The sequence below is a fragment of the Amphibalanus amphitrite genome, unplaced genomic scaffold, assembly GCF_019059575.1.
Source record: "Amphibalanus amphitrite isolate SeventyFive unplaced genomic scaffold, NRLGWU_Aamphi_draft 000060F_arrow, whole genome shotgun sequence".
NCBI classification, from domain to species: Eukaryota; Metazoa; Arthropoda; class Thecostraca; order Balanomorpha; family Balanidae; genus Amphibalanus; species Amphibalanus amphitrite.
This window is the reverse complement of record NW_024881556.1, coordinates 771,285-787,035: the sequence shown is the minus strand read 5'-3', so window position 1 is coordinate 787,035 and position 15,751 is coordinate 771,285. Positions and strand designations below refer to the sequence as shown.

The 15,751-nt window shown below is 50.0% G+C and overlaps 2 protein-coding genes across 2 annotated transcripts in view; both read right to left on the bottom strand.

The window, feature by feature from the left end:
- Positions 1-4,893, bottom strand: part of LOC122378472 (homeobox protein OTX2-like) — a 90,850-nt gene extending 85,957 nt beyond the window's left edge. The window contains exon 1 of the mRNA XM_043359565.1: positions 4,582-4,893. The gene's annotated coding sequence lies outside the window, so the exon portion shown is untranslated. The remainder of the gene's footprint in view (positions 1-4,581) is intronic.
- On the bottom strand, positions 631-12,576 carry LOC122378496. The gene is made up of 4 exons (XM_043359607.1): positions 11,140-12,576; positions 4,582-4,720; positions 939-966; positions 631-636 (listed from the first exon to the last, which is right to left on the bottom strand). Exons 1-4 carry the CDS (start codon positions 12,443-12,445, stop codon positions 631-633), a joined length of 1,479 nt encoding a protein of 492 aa, XP_043215542.1. The 5' UTR covers positions 12,446-12,576.
- Between the last annotated feature and the right edge of the window lie 3,175 nt (positions 12,577-15,751).

Sequence of the window (15,751 nt, the reverse complement as noted above, 5' to 3'; positions counted from 1 at the left end):
GATTTGGTACTCGTGAAATACCCATATTTTTAGGGTAAATATTTCTCTGAGTGTTCGCTTTGCTTGCTTCTTTCCTTTTCAGTTCAGTCAAATTGGACACCCATGTTCCGTCATGAAAAGGGCTGATCAAATGGGTTTCCAATGTTCCATCATGAGAAGGGCTGCAGTTGTTTTTAAGTAGGCTCAGTTTTTCGTCTTTGGTATCAATTTTTGCTTATTTACCTGATTTATCAAATTATCAAATATGATCACGAAAACATGGGCACTCGTGACTTGTACGTGACCAGGATTACCCAATTCAAATCTTATCATTTATATCAAGCTGTTCGTTACAAGCTAAACCTTGATGAGCATTAGCTTTACACAATCACTTAATCCCTTATTTGCATTTTCATATAGCATCTCATCCATGATCTAATTACCTATATACCTTGGGTTGGCTAATCCATTTTACTGATCCGGATTACAGGTGCCCATGATCACAGATGATCACAGGTCTTTATTTTCAATTAAACTTCGAACAATTTTGATCAATGAAATAAGTTTGATTAGCCGTTTTCACGACGTTTACCTAACTGGCGCACGCTTGACAAATTTGGCGAATCCTGGTCAACTTAGGCGCAACTAGGCCTAAACCTAGAAGAAGAAGTAGGCGCATAGTTGTTTTACAATAGGTTTTCAGCTTTTGTAGCAATTGTTTCTTACAAAGGTCTTGCAGTGCTCCATAATATATTTTTGGCTTGGGTGTCGGAAGGAAAATATCTAAAAAAGGGTGATGAGAGTGGAAAATCGTCGATCAGATAAAAAAGGGCGAAAAAATCTATATTCAGTAGCATCAATTTCTATACGAAGGTGAAAAATGTAAGATATTAAGCAGCCATCCACGCAAATGCTTTTGTCGGTAAAATAAAAAGTGAAAAATTTATCTTGACCCGCACCCAGTTGAGGTCTGGCAGGTTCCAGGTCCTGTTGGGGGTGCGGGGTGGAGGAGGGGTGGGGGTGGGGGCAAAGGTCCCCATCGTATCTCCGAAACAAACAGTCGGACCCGAAACAATCAAACAGCATTCGAAAGAACTCATCAAGATGCATAAGATACGATATCGGTGCCCTCGACATTTGACCATTGTCGTCACAGGATGGTCAAACAAGGTCAAATCTGTCCAATTTAAAAGGACAAGCCGGTCATAAAAAAGAAATATATGTGTCTAAAATGGGTGTGGATATGATGTATATTGTATGTCATAGACCTGACATGTGGATAGTCATCTGAACGGATGATGACCTGTGACCAGGGATGCGGAGCCGTGGAAATTTCAGACGGCTCCGGCTCCGGCTCCGGCTCCGGAGAAAAAAAATCGGCTCCAGCTCCGGCTCCGGCTCCGGGTGAAATGTCATGGCGGCTCCGGCTCCGGCTCCGGCTCCGAGTAAAATGATCCGGCTCCGGCGGCTCCGGCTCCGGCGGCTCCGACTCCGGCTTCTACTCAGTACATCCCCTAATACGGGTGGAAGAAAAAAGGCGATGGCCGATTGGTACACGTTGCTTCTGTATTTGTATAACAAGGCTGTTTTGAATACCACATTGTTTTACGCCTTGTACTGTCAAACCGAACTAGGTAAATAATTGTTTCCTCTTAAGAAAAGGAGCCGGAGTCGCCCCCTTTTTTGACGGCTCCGGCTCCGGCTCCGGCTCCGGGCTATATTGTTTCACGGCTCCGGCTCCGGCTCCGGCTCCGGGCAAAATATGCCGGCTCCGGCGGCTCCGGCTCCGGCTCCGGCTCCGGCTCCGCATCCCTGCCTGTGACCCGACAAGAGAGTTCAGCCTCGACCAATCAGAAGACCCTTGCGTGAATCGTATGGACGGCATGCTGAATTGTGAGTGAATCTTAAGTCTTTGTGAAGACATGTCATGCATGTAATTGTACAGCCACAGAAACCTCCTTGGCCATTTTATTGGACCTATGACGTCACAGGAAGGTAAAAAATGCCAAATTGTACCGGTTTACTATGATAGATATTTTATTACGTAAAAGTGACTTTCAGCACGTAAGAAACCGCAATGTTCATATTTAGCCAGGCAGTGATTGATAAGCATCATATAGGTACCTATCATCATATACCTCAAATGTTTGATTCGCGTCAAAATATCAGACCCAAAAATGCATCACCTTACACCAGGGGTGGCGTTACGGAAATGACATTATTATGGGGTGTCCAGACCAGTGATGTCAGTTACAGAAAAAAACGGAATACCGATACCAAACCAAATGCCAAACAAAACCATCGCAAAATATCGAAATCGAGCCAACTAGTGAATGTGAGGGAGATATCAACTTTTTACCAAATCCACAACTGTTTACCAAATCCATACATTAGCAGCCATATGCCTACATACATTAGCGATGATTCATAAAAGCCGTTTTCACGACGGCCATCTGATACACATTCGGTGCACATCTGGTGCAGATTAGATGCAGATTTGGTCAAATTAGGTCCAGTGTCTCTTAGTAGCTATCAGCTAGGGTTGTACTAATTGCTTATATGCATGCTTTGTTTTATTATCAGAGAGCATCATCGATTAAAACACTGAAATAAATTCATAAAATAAAGATAGTTGCTGTAAAAGAGATTAGGTGCATATTTGGTCAAATTAGGTGCACTTGCCGGATATCCCGTCGTGAAAACGGCTAATACCAACAAAATACCAAGCACAATAGATTGCCAAGTCGGTATCGGTTTGGTATCGGTATAGCAAAAAGTTGGTATCCGATTTACATCTCTAGTCCAGACCTCCGCGACCCCCCCCCCCCCGCCCCAAGTTGGTGCCCCTGCCTTGGATACGAGTACATGACTGTGGCTAAGTAATGGTAAGACAATCGACTCTACTGCAAGCATTCTTAACGACCCATATTGCTGCCGTAATGCAACCATACTGAATATCGCATACCAGCTCTAACGTACGTCTGTGTCTTGTGGTCACCGATTGTCGAATGCCGCTGCTAATTGTGCGTCTCAGGCAGCCATAAAGACAGCCCACAGTTCGTTGTGGTCGACGATTTATGGTTACCTAGATCTGCACTTCCCTATTAGTTGGTTATGTGTCTGCGATAGCGGACTCCTCAGGTACATACGCCGAGTCGGTGTCGGCCTAATGCAGGTTATGGCCAGCAGGGAATGATGCTCGCCCAGCGAGAAAAGCATATATTAACAGTATACGCCAGGTCCTTTAACGAATCGCATATTGTTTTTAGTTGAAGAATAAATACGCAACGACCTTTCCGCAGGCGAGAGTTTTTATAGACGGAATATGAGGAAACGCAATACCTATTGTATGCTATTTCCTAGGCCATTTTTGACCTTGCACGGTTCGATGTTTATCATCGTCGCTTCATTCTGATGAAATTAGATGACGGTCGTGTGTGTATGGGGGGAGAGGGGGAGGGGGGGGGACTGCAAAGACACATGTCCAAGCCAGGACAGGGCTACTTGCATCACAACTAAGTAACTAAAAAAGCTGACTGTGTGCTAAGTATTGCTATTGTAATTGATAGGTCGCGTATTAATTCCCAAACAGCTTATATTTTTTTGTATGCATATTCCGTCTCTTTATTTCCTTTCTTCATTTCTCAGTTTTATTTCGTATTTCAATTTCTCATTTTTGGCATCTTGCTCTCTTTTCTTTTTCCGCATTTATGAGTGAAAGCAGCAAAGCTTTGGTCTCTGGCGATGCCCTATAGTATTGTCACCCGTGTAAACAATGAAGATGGGTGCGTGGCACACACGCGAGCGTTTCGCTTCATTTCAGGCCAGACCAGCATCGTACTACTTTAAAGCCTACGCTTGAACCGACAGAGCTAAAAAAAAAAAAAAAACAGCAGCAATCTGTCACTCACAGTAAAAATGAAGATAATTTAACACTATTATTTCAAAGGCTAAGATGATAGCCTTTGATGATAAAGGCGGATGCACTTCATACATTATACAATCATCGCGGAGTTGGTATAGTCAGCCCAACCAGCAACTACGGAGGGCATTTCCAATGGGAGCCTGTCCTTCAGTTTGAGCAGTTGGGTGGTAGTTCCAGTATAGGAGCCTGTCCTTTGGTTTGAGCAGCTCTCGCGGCCTGTCGCATCAGGACCCACTCGGTCCGAAGAGACCAGCCCAACCGCTGCTGCGCTCCAGATGGTCGCATTAGCTCAATGTTTCCGCCTTTTCCCCATCCCACCCCACAGGCCTCAAATGGTCCTAATAGGCCAACAAACAAATACAACATATTAGACGCCACCTGTCCTGGACCGCCTGCATTCTGCCGTGGTTCAGGACAGCGACAGGTGTGTCCTCTGACCGGCTGACTGGTCAGGACAGGTGTGTCCTCTGACCGGTCAGGGCAGGTGTGTCCTCTGACCGGTCAGGGCAGGTGTGTCCTCTGACCGGTCAGGACAGGTGTGTCTTCTGACCGGTCAGGACAGGTGAATCTCTGCGGTCGGCAAACACGGCCAGACCGGCAGCGGGGCGGGGCGGGGGTCGGGGCGGCGGCGGGGGCGGGGGGCGGGGCGGCGCACCCCGCCAGCCGGGCACACTTACCGTTTTTCCGGGGTGGCGACCTTGCCCTCGGGGCCGTCGGTGGTGTCCAGCTCCAGGTCAGCCAGCTGGTGGTGGTGCGACGGCGGCCAGCCGGCGGCGGCCGGCACCCGGCTCACGGGCTCACCCTCCACCGTGGCTGCTGCGTGCGGCCGGCGCGCTCCGCAGTGCCCCGTCCACACCCGGCAGCCCGCACACACAGACACCACACAAACACACACGCAACGTCGCCAACGACGCGCTCGTGTCGGCCGCGGCGGCTGGAGGTGTGCGCGGCGCCGAGGCTGGGCCGCTCACCGATCGGGCACCGGCAGCGCGAGTGGCGCTGGCGGGGAGCGCGGCGCGTTCGGCACGGCGCGGCCAAACCTGTTCCCAGCGCGGCGAGACGGCGGCCGCTGCGCCGGCCAGCACCGCGCCGTGCACCCCGGAAAGTTCCCACCGGCGCCATCTGATCGCCGCGCCGGTAAAGTGCCGCCGCTGTCGGAGTGCGCTCCGGGAAGTGGCGGGCGCGCCGCGCGCTCGGCAATTAGTCGGCCCGCCGCCCCCTGACCGACGAGGGCCGGCAGCACCGGAGACCCGGCGCCGGGCGTCCGTCCGACGCCGGCCCGCCACACACGCGTGACCTATCTCACACTGAGGGGCACGCCCCGCGCCCGCCGATTGGCATCGCTCGCCGGACAGATACTTTTTCGCCTGGTTTTCCTCGGTTTCTGCGAAAAGTGAGAGTCGGTGAGAGGGCGGGGCGGAAACAAACACGCCAGCCCCACGCCAGCCGCGCTGCCGGCTCGGAAGTGTCGTTTCCTGGGTCGTGCTGCGCCCCGCCGTGGGGACAGCTCTGTCAGTGTTGGAGCGGCGGACACTGGCGATCAGTGTCCGCCCGAGAGAGCGAGCGTCCCTCAGAAGTGTTCTCGGCACCGCGAGCCGGCCTCCGGCATGGCGCCGACAGCGCGACCGCTATCGCACCGAGAGAAAAAGAACAGTGCGACGCGACCAAAATATCACCGTCGATACGCTATCACACAATCGGAATGGACGATTTTCTGGTTTGAGGTTGGGCGCAGGGGCGGCGGCCCAGCACTTTTGCAGATCCACTTTTATGGATTATTTCCTGGTGGTGCTTGCATTGGCGGCAATTCGGCCCATCTTCCTCCTTTTATGGAATGGGCTTGGGTCCAAACCATAAAAACTAGATAATGTGGCCCAGTTTCCTTGGCTGCAAACACATTATTACAGTATAGGTACATTCATGGACACTATCATATCTTTTTGTATGCCGGATTTCGATAGATATACCTATACGCAATCATATTCTCCGAAAAGTATGCAAATGGATTCATAGTTAATGCAATCCATACCCACACACCCACTTATTTTGAGCAAAGCTGCAGTGATGTGCTTAGAATTATATTTTTTAACAACAGAGGAATATAACATTTGTGGGAGAAACAACATATTTTAGAGTCTATTTTGCCTAGGAAGGCGTCAAAGATGGACAAAGGACGGAGCGTGTCAAAGGCCTGAGGAAAGGTGTTCTCTGAGATTGCCTGTAAGCATGTATAGTCGACTACAGGTAAGCATGTATAGTTCCACTTCTCACAGGCAATAATTTGCCTGGAGTAGGTTGTGCCGCATCACACGGGCTGAGTTTATAAATTATAGCTTTGTCCCAATGCTCACAATCGACACGCTTAATTGCGTGATAAACGGCATAACTCAGCGCTCCGCGGTCAACTGATAGCTTCTGAGGAGTGGAACATCATTCTGTAGTCGACTATACACCTGGCGTTCCATTTCCGCTTTAAAACCCGCGCCCCGTAGGGGGGTCCGAAACGGCCCCCCCTGTCCTTTTCGGTCGATATCTCCTAAACGGCTGGAGATATCGCCACCAAACTTTCAGGACCCCTCCAGGCATCAATTTTACACATTGTGACCAAAATTTTTTTCAAGAGGCTGTGATAGGTTGGCCACAAATGACGTCAGAGTGACGTCATGTTCTGTCATTTTCGACCGAAAAAAGACCTTCGCGAGAAGACCTGTCAGGCCTACAGCTTTGAAGATACAGAAAAATGATTGGACATAAAAGGTGTAGAATTGACAGGGCTACAAAACTGCTATCTCGGATTTTTGAAATTTTTGAGTTTTGATCCCCAAAAATCAAAAAAGCATTTTTTTGGATATATTAGCCAAAAAATCCAAAAAAGTTTTTTGAGTTTCGAAAAAACCGGCATATATGTGATAGTACCTACCGTCTTCTATCTACATACCAAATTTCAGATCGATACCTCGTTTTTTGGCCAAGTTATAGCGAAAAAACTGTTCAAAAATGATGACGTCAAATTTTCAAACTCAATTTTTGGCAATTCTAGATTTCGTAGAGCAAAACAAAGACCACCATTAGACTCCCCGTGACGAGCTGCATCGAATGGATACCCATTTTATGCAAAAATATCAACTTTGAAATTTGACCTAATTTGACCTGACCTTGACCTGACCTTCACCAAAACGTGACCTAGGCTGGCCCCAAAGGCTGCCTAACCCACATAATCGCATTTGTCATGTAAAATGGACCATAAAACATGTATCACACGACACATTCATATTGTGACCCCCGGTGACCTGACCTCGCTGTGACCTGACCTGGTATCAGTGACCTCAGATAGCAAAGTATGTGTTTGACGAACAATATACCATCGATGGTTTTCAATAAATTACCAATTTACTCGATTTCACAGCACATTTCTTGAATTGCCTGTGAACGGTGAAAATCTGACCTTTGACCTGACCTGTGACGTCATCGGTTTGACCTAGGTCAATGAAATTTGGTCACAAGGTAGTTCCCGGGTAGGGCTATCAAACGCCGTTTGAATTTTGAAAATCGGCCGGTAACTTTCCGAGATCTTAGGGGGGGGGGCCGAAACGGCCCCCCCCCTACGGGTGGTAGGGTCCGCCGGTAGCCCTACGGGGCGCGGGCTATGTGTCCATTGCAGTGGGTACGTCTCAATCCGTTGAATGATATTTGACCCTCGCCAGGCGAGGGCCTATTTCATAACACGGACGGCGAGGGGGAAGGTTGGTACTGGCGATTGGCTCGTATGACACTTAAAAACACCAAATTTACAGGGTAGATAGACCATAGGAAATCTCGATCCTGTGCAGATTTGGTGACTAGGTCAATATTTAGGGGGGGGTACAGGTCTAAACATTTCGCGAAAACACGTAAAAAATCGCTTATATTTTTTGATATATTTCAACGATAGAGAAAAAATTCAGTGAACTCACGAATTCCGCGCGCATCGAATGGTTACGGAGCGAGCGAAGCGAGCGGAGTCCAGTGGCGGCGGAAGCGGGGGGGGCAGCGGGGGCACGGCGCCCCCCCATCTCCCAGGGTGGGGGGGCAAACATATCTTTTTGCCCCCGCAAAATTGTTTTCGATAAAATACCACAATGCTTCGATACTACGTCATGAACGTATGCCAGTTTGGCTGAGTACGTTTTTAATAAGTTGATAGTGCGAGTAATTTAGATTTATATTGTTGCCAGGCCCAATGTCATAGTAAACATTTTGATTTGATTGGCTAGCATTTTGCAACGGGAGTGCTACCAACCAAGAAGGTTTGCAGTAATTGGCTAACTCGAATGACGTCATTGGTTCAAAGGAAACAAGTTGTTCTGCCTTCGAATGTGGATGCGGCAATTGTGGCAATCGAAAAATCGCGGGGATAGCGCCCCCGATGTACCTGTATGCCTAGTGGGATGGAGTGGTCAGTGGGCTGTGCATTGTGAAATATTGTGATTTAGGGCATCGGAATGTAGGTATTGTAAGGTCATGCCTGTATTGCTCTACAATTCCATAATATGCTATGACCACACATCAAGGCTGTATGATATGGCAGCAGCAGGTTTGCGCCGCAGGTGCAGTGAGTAGTAAAGGAATCTTGGGTGCAGTTGCCCGTTAGGAGCTAGGGTGTAGGCCGTAAGGACAATGTTTGACATAGGCGTAGGAACAGGGGGGGCGGGGGGCCATGGCCCCACACTTTTCAGCCATTTTTTCTAAGTAAAATCTTTATTTTTTATTTAAATCCAAAACTAAGAGCAGGAAATGGTTCAGCAAGGTTAGATGAGCACAACAATGCAAAGAATTTCGGTAGCAGTAAAGCAGGCGTCACACTTCTTTTTGCAACCAAGAAGAGGCGCTGTAGGTTAGGTTGTAGGTTTTAGGTGGTAAGTTTTAGGTTGTAGGTTGTAGTTAAGGTTAGGTCAGGTTTGGTTAGGACTTCGGTTTGATTTGGTTTGGTTCGATTAGAAAGCATCTCTGGGTATAGCGCCTCTCCTTGGTTGCAAAAAGAAGTGTGACGCCTGCTTTACGACTACCAGAATTTCTTCATAGGGGTATTGGGGCTCCCACAAAGTGATATCAAAGTTTCGCTGCCCCTCCCCCCCCACTTCTCGTGATGTTCCTACGCCCATGATGTTTGAAGTAGTAGGGTGCAAACGTTGTTTCATGGTCTTCCTTTAATGGTTTGAATGAAGTCCAACACTATTTTCTTCAAAGGTTCAAGGAAAACTTTTTAAACCTGAGGCCAAAAGTGGAATTCACATGTCTATGGTGTTTCATAATGTTGTTCGTGCGTGGTTTGCTTTCCCCCAATTTTACTTTTAGGTTTTACATGGATCAAGAGCAATACCTATTGTGCGATTTTAATTCTCATTTTGTGGGCATGCCCACAGGTGGTCTTTAGTCCAACTCCTTTGTTTTTTTTATCTTTTCGTATGTGTCTAAAGTTCTCTCATGCTTATGCCTCTCTGGTACTGGATATGCTAGAATTGGGGAAAAGATAGGTTCAGAAAGTGTTTGGGTTTCCCACTCAATTGACTTATTCATCAGTTAAATTCTGAGTTTCAATTCATAGTTAACATTTTGTGTTTCTAATGTCTGTCCAATCATTTCTTGAATTAATTTGTTAATCCAGAGTTGCATTATCTGTCAGGCTATTCCAGGGATAAATTCGTGGCCAATATGCCTGCTCAAACTTTCATAGTAACTTTGTTTTTTGTTTGTAGGGGAGAGTGGGGCAAGTCGCCCCCGTTAAGGAAAAACTGTTTTCACGGATAAGTATGAAGGCACAGATCTCTAAGTAAAAGATTTTCTGGAAGCACATTCAATTTACCACTTAATGCATCGCACATAAGTCCAGTCTATTCTAAATGTGTTAAGCAATTAACGTTTTTCTCGAACAAGTCATTTCGAGCATCTTACCCCGTGGGCGGGTAAGATGCCCACTCTATAGGGGTAAGATGCACATAATGAGGGCGTCTTAACCCACAGTGGTGAAATTTATGTTTTGATGTGCTGGGGCAGGAAAACGTATTGCTACTGTGTGAAGTACGCAATTTGGCAGGACTTTGATCATTTACCAACGACTGAAATGACATATTAAATCAGCTTATAGGCAATATATCTGCATATGGCGCTGATACATCGGACGATCTCGCAATAGATAGTTTTATAAACATCGTTCTTGTATTGAACAAATGTAAAAACAAACTGCGTTTGAGTCAAGTACCGGACCTCCCTGCTGAACATAAGCCCATGTCTTCAGCGTAAGAAACTCCATATGACATGCCAGACTGAGGCATCAAAGCTGCAACTATAATGGGGCAAGCCCCGGTTTTGTGACCGGTTCGCGTCACGATCCGATACCCGTAGTCGCGCCGCTCAGTTGCGGCAGAAGTCACACGTGTAACTTTCCCTCACGTCATTTGCATCTGTGCAGGGCACACACGCCCATCCTGAGCACCTCCCGCACTGAATCCATTCCTCACACGACCTTACAAAACGCATCCCACAGATGATACAGTTGACATCACTGTCTTTATCTGCAGCCATGCTTCCGGAGTTTGCTTCTTTCTTAGCCTTTAGTCGCCCTGTGTTCTTCCCCTTTCTGGCCGTTTTTCTTTGTGTGCACTCGAGCATCCTTTTCAGTGGCGAAGAAGTTAAAACGGCTGCCCGCTCCGCCCTTCGCGACCTCTTCCTTTTCGGCCCGTGAGGAGTTGGGCATAGCAAGTTCAGCGTGCTACCGGCGCATACACCGGCAGCGGCAGCGGCCTCACCATCAGCGGGCGGCGCCGCCACGCCGCTGGGCCCGACTCCTTCACCATCAGCGGGCGGCGCCGCCACGCCGCTGGGTCCGGCTCCTCCACCATCAGTGCGCGGCGCCGCCACGCCGCTGGGCCCGGCTCCTCCACCACCAGCGGGCGGCGCCGCCACGCCGCTGGGACCAGCTCCTCCACCATCAGTGCGCGGCGCCGCCACGCCGCTGGGCCCGGCTCCTCCACCACCAGCGGGCGGCGCCGCCACGCCGCTGGGTCCGGCTCCTCCACCATCAGTGCGCGGCGCCGCCACGCCGCTGGGCCCGGCTCCTCCACCATCAGTGGACGGCGCCGCCACGCCGCTGGGCCCGGCTCCTCCACCATCAGGGGGCGGCGCCGCCACGCCGCTGGGCCCGGCTCCTCCACCACCAGCGGGCGGCGCCGCCACGCCGCTGGGTCCGGCTCCTCCACCATCAGTGGACGGCGCCGCCACGCCGCTGGGCCCGGCTCCTCCACCATCAGGGGGCGGCGCCGCCACGCCGCTGGGCCCGGCTCCTCCACCATCAGGAGGCGGCGCCGCCACGCCGCTGGGACCGGCTCCTCCACCATCAGTGCGTGGCGCTGCCACGCCGCTGGGACCGGCTCCTCTACCGTCAGTGCGCGGCGCTGCCACGCCGCTGGGACCGGCTCCTCTACCGTCAGCGGACGGCACCGCCACGCCGCTGGGACCGGCTCCTCCATCGCGCTCGGGCGGCACTGTCGTGCGCTCCCCGCGGGGCCTGAAGCCATCCACCATTGGATTTTCATCTGGCTCTTCCTCTGTGAGACCCGCTGGTGCGAAATCCTCTTCTGTGAAGAGCATTTCGCACGGCCAGATACCAGACGCTCTGAAGCCATTGATAGCTCGCTCCATCGTCGCTGCCCTGGTGTAGGCGGTGCCAAAGATCTGTGCGACCTCGTACTCCGTCACGCGTCTGCCGGGATGGGCCCTCATCCAGCTGTCGGCGGCGCTGTTATAGCTGCTCTTAATAGCTTTGAACACCCCCACATCCAATGGCTGCATACTGTGCGATGAATGTGGTGGGAGCGTTATGATCGTCACGCCGTGCTCTCGCGCCAGGTCGATCACCTCGATAGATTTGTGGCTATGGTGGCCGTCTAAAATGAGGATGTGCTTTTCCTCAACCCGTGGTTTCACTGACTTCAAGAAGTGCTGGAACCACTGGAGGAACACTTCTCGATCTGTCCAGCCTGATTTGGTGCAGGTTCCAACGGAGCCCGGTGGTGCCCCGTTCATGAGACTTCCGACCATCCTCGTTCGGCCGAAGACAAGGAGAGGGGGCAGGTAGCCTCCCGCGGCGTTTGCCGCGCACAGCACTGTGACCAACTTCCCCCGCTCTGCACTCGTGATCTTGCCCACCCGCTTCACTCCCTTCGAGGCTACGATCTTTCCAGGTGTCTGCACTGTGGATATTCCCGTTTCATCCATGTTCCACACCTTCGCCGGACCGTAGTTATCCGCGTCGAGAACTTCCTTGTAGATGGTGAAGAACCGCTCAACTTGAGGCCGATTAAAACCGACGGCCCTGGCCATACTTGTGGCCTCCGGACTCCTGATAGAAAGATCAGGGTGTCTCTTCAAAAAACCCTGCAGCCAGTCCTTGCCAGCCATACGTGAGTCTTTGGAAAAGCGTGTCTTCAGGCCCATCTTCTTTGCGAACTCATACGCGATCATCCGGACATTCTCTGCCGTCAGGCCGAACAGGAGCCTCTCCATTTCCTTTATCTTCCCTACCAGGACATTTTCGAGGGACAGAGGTATATCCGTACCCCTCCCAAGGTGCCCAGGGATTTGAACTTTGCCGTCCCGGTGGCGTCGCAGAGTCTTTCTGGGCACGCCCCATTCCTTTGATGCCTTGTATGTACAGCGTCATTCCTGATTGAACGGCTCTCAGCGCATTTCTGAGTGACACCTGCCCATACGAGGCTCGCGCAGTTGTCCTTTTCCTAGTCCTCATAGTAAGGAGCCTGTAATTAAAGTCAGAATACGATATTAGCAATGACGAAACGACAATTTCTTTGAAGGGGTAAGATGCCCACCTGCATTGGGGTAAGACGCCCCGGGAGCCTCTTTCCCCGCACCCATTATGGGCATCTTACACACCAGCTTCCGGTGGCGCAAATGATCCGACTAAAAAATCCGGCGATCATGACGCACTGTTTTGCAGTGTTTTTTTATGAGCGAAATGTACTAAATTTCGCCGGAAAATAACAAATTTCACGTACTCGCGGAATTATGGAAATAATTGCCGTTTTTCAAAGGCACATTTAATCTAAAAAAACAGCATAAAATGCAATAATGCTCACCCACGACGTGAATTCCAGCGGAGCGGCACGATTTTTTTTGGGAGTAAACAATCCTGGCTTCTGCTTCAAACAAAAACTATAAAAAATACTTTACAACTGTTGTTGTTGCAGCTAAGGGGTAGTGGGCGTCTTACCCGAGGGGGCGTCTTGCCCCACTCTCCCCTAATGATTGTGGTTTTCTGTAATTACAGGAGTTTGTAAAACTATGTTCAGCTGCCAACCGACCTGATTACTGTTGGTTTCCACAGCTTGATACTAAGTTTATTATATTTAGTTGTGAGAACTGATAAGTTATGAAGCGTCAGAGCTCACTGTTGGGCTTTTTCAAAAGGAAGCGGAGGTGAGTGGATGGCTTATTGCAGAAACCCTAGTGATCAGTACTTCCACATAGTTATTAATCCAATTAGAACACTGTTCATGCAGTTGCTGTCAAGTTTCAATGACTCATCTTGATGTATATGCTTTTAGAAATGATAAATAAATTAACTTTATTTTCCTGCAAGACAAGGTTCAGCCAATAGCTTGTAATTAGAATTAATTTCACTTCATTGAAGTGTCTCATGTCTGGGATGCTTGCTTTACTTCGCTAACACACAATATTTTCAACTGCCTTAGCCACCAAGATCCTGAGCCTGGTTCCAGCAGAGATGGCAACACTGGGCTTCCTGACCTTGCTCCTAACCAGACAGGTATGCTAGTCCTAATTAAATTACACACCCCAGACTGCCTGTGAAAAATCAATGTGGTTTTGTGAAGATCAATAGCAATCTGTCAATGATTAATACATTTCATACAAGTTTAAGTGTTTTAGGTTATCATATAATACTGTCCTCATATACTCATATGTACCTCTCCAACTGGATTGAACATGGTCTCACTGTGTCAGCATGTGTCCCCGTTAAGAATATATCACAATCAAATATTGAAGTAGTATTTCAGATGCTGCTTCATCTTGTATTCTGTGATGTGCATCAAATCAGTTTTTGCCCAGATGAGCTTGTTGACCCTGACCAGCCTTGTTGGTCTATTTCAATATAGGTCAGTGGTGTGCATTCTGTGTATGCCAATGGGATGTGCTTGATGAGTCGATCTTTCTTCAACAGCTTGGGGTGCTTGTTTGCGCTGGCTGATTTTTATCCAATGGCAAAAGCAGAGTTGTTTAATCAGTTATCAAAGTAGGGTACCTTCCGCTCATTTGACTAATTCAAGCTCACTTTCCAACATCCCGTTTGTGGATTATTTTAGGCACACATCTTGTATTTGCACTGTATTGTGCCGGTATCATTGGAGTCCAATGACAGAATCTGTCCAGTTGAGTTTTTTCTCAGCCATTTTATTCTTGTACCACACTTATACGGCTAAATCCTTTATAGGTGCCACCCATACTCCTGTCTCCGCCGAGCTGGCCGGCAGCAGTGACCCTGAACGCCATGCCGTCGAACCAAGCACCAGCCGGGCAGCTGCCGCTCCTACTCCTGTGTCCGCCGGGCTGGCCGGCAGCAGTGACCCTGCACGCCATGCCGTCGAACCAAGCACCAGCCGGGCAGCTGCCGCTCCTACTCCTGTGTCCGCCGGGCTGGCCGGCAGCAGTGACCCTGCACGCCATGCCGTCGAACCAAGCACCAGCCGGGCAGCTGCCGCTCCTACTCCTGTGTCCGCCGGGCTGGCCGGCAGCAGTGACCCTGCACGCCATGCCGTCGAACCAAGCACCAGCCGGGCAGCTGCCGCTCCTACTCCTGTGTCCGCCGGGCTGGCCGGCAGCAGTGACCCTGCACGCCATGCCGTCGAACCAAGCACCAGCCGGGCAGCTGCCGCTCCTACTCCTGTGTCCGCCGGGCTGGCCGGCAGCAGTGACCCTGCACGTCATACCAGTGACTCTCCCACTGAACCCAGTGTTGCTTGTGACACCCCATCAGTCATGCCCTCAAGTAGGTTGTCCGGTGGCAGACAATTCCGTTCAAAATGGATGAGTAAATACCCCTTTCTGGAGTATCATGGTGATCGGGGGTGTGTAACCTGTCGGAGCTGTTGTTCTGCTGTGGGGAAGGACCTGATGCGCAAGTCTGACTTCCGAGAGGTGGCATTCCTCAACGGTTTTAGGAACTGGAAGAAGGCTCTAGACAGGTTTGCAGCTCACGCAAAATCTGAGGCACATCTGAAGGCAGCAGAAAAGTTGGTTTTGTCTCGTAGCGTGCCTGTTGACGCCGTTGCCTGTGATGCACAAAAAAGAGAGCAGGAGAAAAACAGAGCCTTATATAAGAAGATCATATGCCTGCTGCGTGGTCTCGGTCGATGTGGCGTGGCATTCCGTGGCCACAGCAGCTCCGATGGGAACTTGTCGATTCTTTTGGATGAGAGCGCTGCCACGGACGAGGACATGCGCCGTTGGATAAAAAAGAAGACGAACTTCCTGCATCATGACTGCCAAGATGAGCTGCTGGACATAATGGCAAGGATGATTCAGCACCAGCTCGTGGAAGAGATCAAGAAAGCGCCGTTCTTCTCCATCATCGTCGACGGTACAACGGACGTCGCGGCTTGTGAACAAGTGTCGATGTGTATGAGGTATGTCGATGACGATCTGAGGCCCCGAGAAGTGTGTCTAGGTCTCTATGACGCTCCAAGCTCTGGAGCTGAAGTGCTTTTCAAAGTGACCCTGGACGTTATACAGAGGCTCATCGGCAGTGTCGATAAGCTTCGTGGCCACTGTTTCGAT

Bases quoted from the DNA above. Each gene is read 5' to 3' on its own strand.
- LOC122378496 (XM_043359607.1), bottom strand. From the start codon at position 12,445: ATGGAGAGGCTCCTGTTCGGCCTGACGGCAGAGAATGTCCGGATGATC. The intron at 4,721-11,139 runs GTGGAGGAGCCG...GGCCGCACGCAG, and splicing joins GGCGGCGCCGTCCACTGATG to CAGCCACGGTGGAGGGTGAG. The intron at 967-4,581 runs GTAAGTGTGCCC...CACCCCCAACAG, and splicing joins GTCGCCACCCCGGAAAAACG to GACCTGGAACCTGCCAGACC.